Source organism: Oncorhynchus gorbuscha, linkage group LG21 (assembly GCF_021184085.1).
Source record: "Oncorhynchus gorbuscha isolate QuinsamMale2020 ecotype Even-year linkage group LG21, OgorEven_v1.0, whole genome shotgun sequence".
Taxonomy (NCBI): Eukaryota; Metazoa; Chordata; class Actinopteri; order Salmoniformes; family Salmonidae; genus Oncorhynchus; species Oncorhynchus gorbuscha.
In genome coordinates this window covers 15,004,590-15,016,713 of record NC_060193.1, presented here as the reverse complement: position 1 = coordinate 15,016,713, position 12,124 = coordinate 15,004,590, and the positions used below count along the sequence as shown (strand labels likewise).

General features: G+C 40.5%; 1 protein-coding gene across 3 annotated transcripts in view; it reads right to left on the bottom strand.

Moving 5' to 3' along the window:
- Positions 1 to 1,919, bottom strand: part of si:ch211-63p21.1 — a 6,229-nt gene extending 4,310 nt beyond the window's left edge. For 2 of the 3 annotated variants that reach the window (XR_006833981.1, XM_046318301.1), the window contains exons 1-2: positions 1,721 to 1,919; positions 170 to 276 (exon numbers count right to left, since the gene is read on the bottom strand). Coding sequence is in view for 2 of the 3 variants with exons in the window: in XM_046318301.1 (XP_046174257.1) it covers positions 170 to 244 (75 nt within the window). In the remaining variant the exon portion in view is untranslated. The remainder of the gene's footprint in view (positions 1 to 169; positions 277 to 1,720) is intronic. The other variant, XM_046318302.1, reaches the window with a different exon arrangement.
- Positions 1,920 to 12,124: the final 10,205 nt, after the last annotated feature.

The following is a 12,124-nucleotide window of genomic DNA, read 5'->3' as shown; positions in this document are numbered from 1 at the left end:
TACCAATGTCTCACACACACAGACACACACTGAGACACATACGTACACAAACCCACACACGGGATGATAAATGTCTCTTGCCCTCATGCACTCACATGATTAGGGTTGAGTCGGTGTGGGTTATACTGCTCAAATAGACAAAGACACACACACACACACATGATGTTACCTCACAGTCATTGTCGGAGGTCTCTCCAGATGAAAACAGGCCATGAGAGTCAGATTCCCTCCAATGCTGCAGCATCCCTGACCTGACCCACTCTCTGTTACATAGACCTGTAGACAGGGGACACACGGGTCAGGCTCGGGTTCAGTATGCAAACCTTGTGGAACCTTTCAGATAGAAACGGCATGAATAGGGCAGATGTGATTCCTTGTTCTATACATCAGAGAGGCATGTTTGTTCTACATAACACATGTCTATCTGAACATTGGCCAACGTTGTGTCCTGCTTAATGCAGCCTAGGCTCAGGGTTATTCAGCATATCTACATATACATATCAAATAGGATGGCGGCATAGTTTAAAAGACAGGATGAAAATATATATTAAATAATAACAATAGTACATTTTATTTGTAGGGAGTTTTTCATTTACGGACAGTAATCACAACGCTCTTTACATTAGGGAAACCTATTAATATTATAGTAGTATCCAATGACTATACTTTTTCACCTCTGGCTACACCTGCAAATTGTTGGGTATGTGGTAGCATACTTTCTTTTTCAACCGAAATAATCATCATGGATAAACATTATTACAGTAAGTAGGTCTATTACAGTATGATCACAATGGAGGTGTTATAATTAAGCAATAAGGCCTGAGGAGGTGTTGTATATGGCCATTATACCACAACCCCCGAGGTGCCTTATTGAAATCATAAACTGATTACCAATGTCATTAGAACAGTAAAACTATTATTTTTGTCATACCCGTGGTATATGGTCTGAATATACCGCGCTTTTAGTGAATCAGCATTCAGGGCCAACCGGTTTATAATGTATAATATATATTATGTTTAACGTTATAAATAATACCCAATAGGGAATTCACTCTACAGTATTACAGCAACACAGCCTTCTACAGTTTGGATAAACACAGTCGGAGGAACGGAGCAGTGGGTGGAAAGTTCCATTGGAAAATGCTCTCGACAGTTTTTGTATATCCGAGGTGATACATTTCACCACAAGCTCGCATGCTGCTGCTAGTTGAGAGGGATTTAAATGTTTATCGTCATCAGAGGGGTATTTCACCTCTCACAGGAGCATCTCTAAACAGCTGGTCTGTTATTACGTAATGCGGGAGGGAGCTTTTCGTAGCGCGACAACTTTTTTGCCATAAGCATGACCCGACGGTTTTTTCACCATGCATTTCCATAATATGCTGTAGTAGACTAAACAGTCATACATACAAACAACATTGTGAATTCGCTGTGAATCAATTCAATTCAAGGGGCTTTGTTGGCATGAGAAACCTATGTTTACATTGCCAAAGCAAGTGAAATTGATCATAAACACGCTGTCTAGAAACCCCGTAACTTAAATGCAACCAATGCCGTTTCAAGTTGTGATGCTGCAGAAAAACGTAGGCCACACATAAGCATACTTTTCACCTATTCTAAATTATGTAATATAGCTATGGGGAATGCGATGATATTTCGATTGAGTTCCCCTATTACAGATATGCGCATATCAACTTCGGTTGCTTTCATAACTCCATACCTTAACTTGAATGTATCATTCCATCCCCAAAAAATGTTTCATGCGAAAAATATTGCAACTTTATATTTCAAATGACTGGAATATAAACGATGAATCTCTCTCGCGGGGTGTAAAACCGGAGGCTAGTGCTGCTTCCAAAATATTTGACATTGTAATCCGCTATGATGTCAGTGTGAAGCAAACGAGAGCTCGGGCATCGGGAGTGCGCTGACCATAAATAAAACTCCAAAACAAGGCACGGGAGCGTGCAAAAAGGTGGGCGGAGATAGAAGATAGACACTTAGTATTACCACTCCTATATGGGAAGAAGAACGACACGAAGCAGAATCCTACCAATCATTGATTTCAACACGGAGAGGGGTGGGGTTTATATGAAATTGATATGAAATTTGGTGTGCGGCTTTTGTGCAAAACCTTTCCCAAAAAGTGTATAAATATATACAGTTTAAGTTCAACTGTTAGCTTACATTAACAAACTTGAATAAACAAAGGAAGTGAGCACTGTTCGGATTTTCTTTTTCTTTCAAAATGTTATAAAGTAGTGCCTATAAAATAACTCCATTTGATAGGAAACAGTTCGACATTTAGTGGGGGGAGGGTCCTCAAAATGGCTTGACATTAACCAGGTTTCCATCCAACCTTTTAATACGAGGAAAGTGCATGTCAGATAAAAAAATATCAGGACAGATTTTTATTTAACCTTAATTTCTTATTTACAATGACATCCTACCAGGGAAGAGTGGGTTAACTGCCTTGTTCAGGGGCAGAACAACAGGTTTTTACCTTGTCAGCTTGGGGATTCTATTCAGTAACCTTCAGGTTACTGGCCCAACACTCTAACCATTAGGCTACCTGCCACCCCCAATGAAATCAGCAGATTCTTTCAGTAAACTTTCCAAATGTTTGATAAAACTAAATACCACAGAAAATAATTTTGTGTCTGTAAAATGAATTATGGGAAATGCTTTAAATGCAAAAATATTGACATAATAACCATCATAGATTTTGAAGTAAACTTGGTGTCACGCGATGACATGTTGTGTGGTCTTCCCACTACGACTCGGGAAAGCATGCCGTTTATGAGGATACGGATGAAATAAGTTACGATGAACTTCACAGGGCAGTGAAAGCTTGATGCTCCTTTCAATACATGTTGAGGGTATTATTCTGGTGACATGATGACCAATGCTTGACTGACGTTTGACCCAAAACATTTTGGCTGTCTCGCACACAGCAAATTGGACAATGCCGATTTTTCAGTGTAACATTTCTAGTTTGCGATTCAGGCATTAAATTCACTCTGCACATGTGAAATTAACACTCAGTGGTGTAAAAGAACCCCCAGTGTTTGTGTTAATACCCAGACGTATTGTTTTACACTGTGCGGAGTAAAGCAGTACCATCAAAACCACATCCATCATTATCTCCTGAGTGGTGCAGTGGTCTAAGGCACGGCATCTCAGTGCTAGAGGTGTCACTACAGACCCTGAGTTGTAGCGATGAGACAAGATAGTAGCTACTAAAAAAACAATTGGACACCATGAAATTGGGGAGAAAAAGGGGTAAGAATTCAACAACAAAAAACAAAAATTTAAAAAAGAAGTTATTTTTATGTGCTGTATTTCCACACAGACAAGTCAATATGATGGAAACACAAATCTGATGGGAAATTTTTCATATGGGTTTTTATGCAGATTTTTGAATATTCACATGAAAATCTGTCATAAATGTGATGGAAACCTAATTATAGACCCCCTAAAGACTTCTGGCGAGTGCTCTAGTCCAGTGTCATTTTGATTATGTCTGCACATCATGGTTTAAGTAAAGCTACAGACCAATCAAACATTTTAAGCAGCTAGGCTGGCTATCTGTGGAAAAAAAAGAGTAGTGTTAATTCAACTTGGTCTGGTCCACAGAATTATCACAGACTCAGCCCCTAGGTACCTAACCAACCATGTTTTATTTGTTAGAGATGACCAGCAGCATAATACCAGAGCCAGAGACTCTAATATTCATTGTTTGAAATAAAATAACAATTTATACCTGCGCTGTTGAGTGGAACAACCTACCACAGCAACTCAAAACCATACCAACCCTAACCACTTTTTAAAAGAATATCAAACGCTGTCTAACGTGTGAACAGTAGAACCTGTTTTTGTCTGTATCTCTGTAATGTGTCTGTATGTCTGTAATGTGTCTGTATGTCTGTAATGTGTCTGTATCTCTGTAATGTGTCTGTATCTTTGTAATGTATCTGTATCTTTGTAATGTATCTGTATCTCTGTAATGTGTCTGTATCTCTGTAATGTGTCTGTATCTCTGTAATGTGTCTGTATCTCTGTAATGTGTCTGTATCTCTGTAATGTGTCTGTATCTCTGTAATGTGTCTGTATCTCTGTAATGTGTCTGTATCTCTGTAATGTGTCTGTATCTCTGTAATGTGTCTGTATCTCTGTAATGTGTCTGTATCTCTGTAATGTGTCTGTATCTCTGTAATGTGTCTGTATCTATGTAATGTGTCTGTATCTCTGTAATGTGTCTGTATCTCTGTAATGTGTCTGTATCTATGTAATGTGTCTGTATCTATGTAATGTGTCTGTATCTATGTAATGTGTCTGTATCTCTGTAATGTATCTGTATCTCTGTAATGTGTCTGTATCTCTGTAATGTGTCTGTATCTCTGTAATGTGTCTGTATCTCTGTAATGTGTCTGTATCTCTGTAATGTGTCTGTATCTCTGTAATGTGTCTGTATCTTTGTAATGTGTCTGTAATGTGTCTGTATCTCTGTAATGTGTCTGTATCTCTGTAATGTGTCTGTATCTCTGTAATGTGTCTGTATCTTTGTAATGTGTCTGTAATGTGTCTGTATCTCTGTAATGTGTCTGTATCTCTGTAATGTATCTGTATCTCTGTAATGTGTCTGTAATGTGTCTGTATCTCTGTAATTGTTATGCAGGTGAATGAGGACCCAAAAGCGACTTGGCGAAAACAGAGTCTTTAATCCAGTAAAGTAAAATACAATCAAAAAAACACAACTTCCACTCGTAATGACGAGAACCGACTGGAGACTCGATCTTGAACAGCAGGTAGCCTCGGGAAGGCACTTGAACCTAGCAGACTCAGACACCTGCTCACCACGCAGCATCTGAGGGAAACACGACACGACTGGGCGATACACAAACACAGCACGGTGACCAATACATACAAGGATCCGACAGGACAGGAACGGAAAACAAAGGAAGAAATAGGGACTCTAATCAGGGGAAAGGATCGGGAACAGGTGTGGGAAGACTAAATGATTGATTAGGGGAATAGGAACAGCTGGGAGCAGGAACGGAACGATAGAGAGAAGAGAGAGCGAGAGAGTGAGAGAGGGAGGGGGAGAGAGAGGGATAGAAAGAGGGAACGAACCTAATAAGACCAGCAGGGGGAAACGAACAGAAGGGAAAGCATAATGACAAGACAATATATGACAAAACATGACAGTACCCCCCCACTCACCGAGCGCCTCCTGGCGCTCTCGAGGAGGAACACTGGCGGCAACGGAGGAAATCATAGATCAAACGGTCCAGCACGTCCCGAGAAAGAACCCAACTCCTCTCCTCAGGACCGTAACGAAAAACGAAAAAAAAAGGGAAACTAGGGTACTACTCTAAAAAAAAATGAGACACGGGTAGAGAACTGAAAACTTTAGAGCAAACAGACCAGGAGAGTAACAACTAGGGACAGACTGAGACACAGCAAGGGCAGGAACAAGAACAGGAGAGATGCGATGGCAGGGAACAGACTGAGACCCAGCAAGACCAGGAGCAGAAGCAGAAAAATACGCACAAGGGTGGACCCCATCGTCAGTATCGGAGCGCTGGGACAGAATGGCTCCCACGCCCACCCCCGACGCGTCAACCTCAACAAAAAACTGTTTAGTGACGTCAGGTGCAACAAGGATAGGAGCGGATGCAAAACGCTTCTTAAAGAGATCAGAACAACAATCATACGACCGGTGAGGAGGAAGGGAGTTGGTTCTGGACCGACTGAAGACCGTGCGCAGACCATGATATTCCTCCGGCACTCCTGTCAAATCACCAGGTTCCTCCTGAGAAGAGGGGACAGAACAAACAGGAGAAATAGCAGACATTAAACACTTCACATGACAAGAAACGCTCCAGGAAAGGACAGAACCACTAGACCAATCAAAAGAAGGATTATGACACACTAGCCAGGGATGACCCAAAACAACAGGTGTAAAAGGTGAACAAAAATCAAAAAAGAAATGGTCTCACTATGGTTACCAGATACAGTGAGGGTTAAAGGTAGTGTTTCATATAATATACTGGGGAGAGGACTACCATCCAAGGCAAACATGACCGTGGGCTCCCTAACTGTCTGAGAGGAATGTCATGTTCCCGCGCCCAGGCTTCGTCCATAAAACAGCCCTCTGCCCCAGAGTCTATTAATGCACTGCAGGATGCTGCCGATCCGGTCCAGCGTAGATGGACCGGTAAAGTAGTACATGTACTTGACGGAGAGGACCGTCTAGTAGCGCTTATCAGTCGCCCTCCGCTTACTGATGAGCTCTGGCCTTTAACTGGACATGAAATGACAAAATGACCAGCGGAACCGCAATAGAGACAGAGGCGGTATTCTCCGTTCCCTCTCCTTAGTCGAGATGCGAATACCCCCAGCTGCATGGGCTCAACACCTGAGTCAGTGGGGAAAGACGGTAGTGTCGGAGAGAGGGGAGACACAGTTAACGCGAGCTCTCTTCTATGAGCTCGGTGACGAAGATCTACCCGTCGTTCAATGCGAATAGCGAGTTCAATCAAAGAATCCACGCTGGATGGAACCTCCCGAGAGAGAATCTCATCCTTAACCTTAGCGTGGAGTCCCTCCAGAAAACGAGCGAGCAACGCCTGCTCGTTCCAGTTACTGGAGGCAGCAAGAGTGCGAAACTCTATTGAGTAATCCGTTATGGATCGATTACCTTGACATAGGGAAGACAGGGACCAGGAAGCTTCTTTCCCAAAAACTGAGCGATCAAAAACCCTTATCATCTCCTCTTTAAAGTTCAGATAATTGTTAGTACACTCAGCGCTTGCCTCCCAGATAGCTGTGCCCCACTGCCGAGCCCGACCAGTAAGGAGTGATATGACGTGGCAATCCGAGCTCTCTCTCTGAGTATGTGTTGGGTTGGAGAGAGAACACGATATCACACTGGGTGAGAAAGGAGCGGCACTCAGTGGGCTGCCCAGAATAACAAGGTGGGTTATTAACCCTAGGTTCCGGAGGCTCGGAAGAACCGGAAGTAGCTGGTGACACGAGACGAAGACTCTGATACTGTCTTGAGAGGTCGGAGACCTGAGCGGCCAGGGTCTCAACGGCATGCCGAGCAGCAGACAATTCCTGCTCGTGTCTGCCGAGCATGTGGAACTCGAGAGTAGAGTAGAGAGAATCCATAGTCGCTGGGTCCATTCTTGGTCGGATCCTTCTGTTATGCAGGTGAATGAGGACCCAAAAGCGACTTGGCGAAAACAGAGTCTTTAATCCAGTAAAGTAAAATACAATCAAAAAACACAACTTCCACTCATAATGACGAGAACCGACTGGAGACTCGATCTTGAACAGCAGGTAGCCTCGGGAAGGCACTTGAACCTAGCAGACTCAGACACCTGCTCACCACGCAGCATCTGAGGGAAACACGACACGACTGGGCGATACACAAACACAGCACGGTGACCAATACATACAAGGATCCGACAGGACAGGAACGGAAAACAAAGGAAGAAATAGGGACTCTAATCAGGGGAAAGGATCGGGAACAGGTGTGGGAAGACTAAATGATTGATTAGGGGAATAGGAACAGCTGGGAGCAGGAACGGAACGATAGAGAGAAGAGAGAGCGAGAGAGTGAGAGAGGGAGGGGGAGAGAGAGGGATAGAAAGAGGGAACGAACCTAATAAGACCAGCAGGGGGAAACGAACAGAAGGGAAAGCATAATGACAAGACAATATATGACAAAACATGACAGTAATGTGTCTGTATCTCTGTAATGTGTCTGTAATGTGTCTGTATCTCTGTAATGTGTCTGTATCTCTGTAATGTGTCTGTATCTCTGTAATGTGTCTGTATCTCTGTAATGTGTCTGTATCTCTGTAATGTGTCTGTATCTATGTAATGTGTCTGTATCTCTGTAATGTGTCTGTATCTCTGTAATGTGTCTATAATGTGTCTGTATCTATGTAATGTGTCTGTATCTCTGTAATGTGTCTGTATCTCTGTAATGTGTCTGTATCTCTGTAATGTGTCTGTATCTCTGTAATGTGTCTGCATCTCTGTAATGTGTCTATAATGTATCTGTATCTCTGTAATGTATCTGTATCTCTGTAATGTGTCTGTATCTCTGTAATGTGTCTGTATCTCTGTAATGTGTCTGTATCTTTGTAATGTGTCTGTAATGTGTCTGTATCTCTGTAATGTGTCTGTATCTCTGTAATGTGTCTGTATCTCTGTAATGTGTCTGTATCTTTGTAATGTGTCTGTAATGTGTCTGTATCTCTGTAATGTGTCTGTATCTCTGTAATGTGTCTGCATCTCTGTAATGTATCTGTATCTCTGTAATGTGTCTGTATCTCTGTAATGTGTCTGTATCTCTGTAATGTGTCTGTATCTCTGTAATGTGTCTGTATCTCTGTAATGTATCTGTATCTCTGTAATGTGTCTGTATCTCTGTAATGTATCTGTATCTCTGTAATGTGTCTGTATCTCTGTAATGTGTCTGTATCTCTGTAATGTGTCTGTATCTTTGTAATGTGTCTGTAATGTGTCTGTATCTCTGTAATGTGTCTGTATCTCTGTAATGTGTCTGTATCTCTGTAATGTGTCTGTATCTTTGTAATGTGTCTGTAATGTGTCTGTATCTCTGTAATGTGTCTGTATCTCTGTAATGTGTCTGCATCTCTGTAATGTATCTGTATCTCTGTAATGTGTCTGTATCTCTGTAATGTGTCTGTATCTCTGTAATGTGTCTGTATCTCTGTAATGTGTCTGTATCTCTGTAATGTGTCTGTATCTATGTAATGTGTCTGTATCTCTGTAATGTGTCTGTATCTCTGTAATGTGTCTGTATCTATGTAATGTGTCTGTATCTCTGTAATGTATCTGTATCTCTGTAATGTGTCTGTATCTCTGTAATGTATCTGTAATGTGTCTGTAATGTGTCTGTATCTCTGTAATGTATCTGTAATGTGTCTGTATCTCTGTAATGTATCTGTAATGTGTCTGTATCTCTGTAATGTGTCTGTAATGTGTCTGTAATGTGTCTGTATCTCTGTAATGTGTCTGTATCTCTGTAATGTATCTGTATCTCTGTAATGTATCTGTATCTCTGTAATGTGTCTGTATCTCTGTAATGTGTCTGTATCTCTGTAATGTATCTGTATCTCTGTAATGTATCTGTATCTCTGTAATGTGTCTGCATCTCTGTAATGTGTCTGTATCTCTGTAATGTGTCTGTATCTCTGTAATGTGTCTGTAATGTGTCTGTATCTCTGTAATGTGTCTGTATCTCTGTAATGTGTCTGTATCTCTGTAATGTGTCTGTAATGTGTCTGTATCTCTGTAATGTGTCTGTATCTCTGTAATGTGTCTGTATCTCTGTAATGTGTCTGTAATGTGTCTGTATCTCTGTAATGTGTCTGTATCTCTGTAATGTGTCTGTAATGTGTCTGTATCTCTGTAATGTGTCTGTATCTCTGTAATGTGTCTGTATCTCTGTAATGTGTCTGTAATGTGTCTGTATCTAGGGAATGTGTCTGTATCTCTGTAATGTGTCTGTATCTATGTAATGTGTCTGTATCTCTGTAATGTGCCTGTATCTCTGTAATGTGTCTGTATCTAGGGAATGTGTCTGTATCTCTGTAATGTGTCTGTATCTCTGTAATGTGTCTGTATCTAGGGAATGTGTCTGTATCTCTGTAATGTGTCTGTATCTCTGTAATGTGTCTGTATCTCTGTAATGTGTCTGTATCTCTGTATCTCTGTAATGTGTCTGTATCTCTGTAATGTGTCTGTAATGTGTCTGTATCTCTGTAATGTGTCTGTAATGTGTCTGTATCTCTGTAATGTGTCTGTAATGTGTCTGTATCTCTGTAATGTGTCTGTATCTCTGTAATGTGTCTGTAATGTGTCTGTATCTCTGTAATGTGTCTGTATCTCTGTAATGTGTCTGTATCTCTGTAATGTGTCTATAATGTGTCTGTATCTAGGGAATGTGTCTGTATCTCTGTAATGTGTCTGTATCTATGTAATGTGTCTGTATCTAGGGAATGTGTCTGTATCTCTGTAATGTGTCTGTATCTCTGTAATGTGTCTGTATCTCTGTAATGTGTCTGTATCTCTGTAATGTGTCTGTAATGTGTCTGTATCTAGGGAATGTGTCTGTATCTCTGTAATGTGTCTGTATCTATGTAATGTGTCTGTATCTCTGTAATGTGTCTGTATCTATGTAATGTGTCTGTATCTATGTAATGTGTCTGTATCTATGTAATGTGTCTGTATCTCTGTAATGTGTCTGTAATATGTCTGTATCTCTGTAATGTGTCTGTATCTCTGTAATGTGTCTGTAATGTGTCTGTATCTCTATAATGTGTCTGTAATGTGTCTGTATCTCTGTAATGTGTCTGTATCTATGTAATGTGTCTGTATCTATGTAATGTGTCTGTATCTCTGTAATGTGTCTGTATCTATGTAATGTGTCTGTATCTCTGTAATGTGTCTGTAATGTGTCTGTATCTCTGTAATGTGTCTGTATCTATGTAATGTGTCTGTATCTCTGTAATGTGTCTGTATCTCTGTAATGTGTCTGTAATATGTCTGTATCTCTGTAATGTGTCTGTATCTCTGTAATGTGTCTGTAATGTGTCTGTATCTCTGTAATGTGTCTGTAATGTGTCTGTATCTCTGTAATATGTCTGTATCTCTGTAATGTGTCTGTATCTCTGTAATGTGTCTGTAATGTGTCTGTATCTCTGTAATGTGTCTGTAATGTGTCTGTATCTCTGTAATGTGTCTGCATCTCTGTAATGTGTCTGTAATGTGTCTGTATCTCTGTAATGTGTCTGTAATGTGTCTGTATCTCTGTAATGTGTCTGTATCTCTGTAATGTGTCTGTATCTCTGTAATGTGTCTGTATCTCTGTAATGTGTCTATAATGTGTCTGTATCTCTGTAATGTGTCTGTATCTCTGTAATGTGTCTGTATCTCTGTAATGTGTCTGTAATGTGTCTGTATCTAGGGAATGTGTCTGTATCTCTGTAATGTGTCTGTATCTATGTAATGTGTCTGTATCTCTGTAATGTGTCTGTATCTCTGTAATGTATCTGTATCTCTGTAATGTGTCTGTATCTCTGTAATGTGTCTGTATCTCTGTAATGTGTCTGTATCTCTGTAATGTGTCTGTATCTCTGTAATGTGTCTGTATCTCTGTAATGTGTCTGTATCTCTGTAATGTGTCTGTATCTCTGTAATGTGTCTGTATCTATGTAATGTGTCTGTATCTCTGTAATGTGTCTGTATCTCTGTAATGTGTCTGTATCTCTGTAATGTGTCTGTATCTATGTAATGTGTCTGTATCTATGTAATGTGTCTGTATCTATGTAATGTGTCTGTATCTCTGTAATGTGTCTGTATCTCTGTAATGTGTCTGTATCTCTGTAATGTGTCTGTATCTCTGTAATGTGTCTGTATCTCTGTAATGTGTCTGTATCTCTGTAATGTGTCTGTATCTATGTAATGTGTCTGTATCTCTGTAATGTGTCTGTATCTCTGTAATTGTATACAGTCGGATGTTTACATACACTTAGGTTGGAGTCATTAAAACTAGTTTTTCAACCACTCCATAAATTTCTTGTTAACAAACTATAGTTTTGGCAAGTCGGTTAGGACATCTACTTTGTGAATGACACAAGTCATTTTCCCAACAATTGTTTACAGACAAATTATTTCACTTATAATTCACGGAATCACAATTCCAGAAACCTGTCGGTGGATTTATTTTGCATATATTTTATACAATTATAAATAAAGGTATGTCATCAGAATGTTGAAAATCAGATTTCCCCTTCGCTGATCATTGTCTGCAGCCGGCTCTGATCGTAGTGTAGGTGTAATGTAACAGGCAGGGAGAGTGAGCTCGTCAACCGTGGTGCTCGGCAAACACTCAATACTCTGGCCCGTAGCCCTGCGTGGCATCGACTGTGTCACAAATGTTTGCTGAAGTGACAAAGTCCATATCTATGTTTATAAACACAGGGTCGCTACAGTTATTGTTATCTGTGATTGTAAACATTATTTTGTAGTTAATTCTATGAGGGGGAGGGCAACAACAAAACAATTGTAGAAGGAAGGG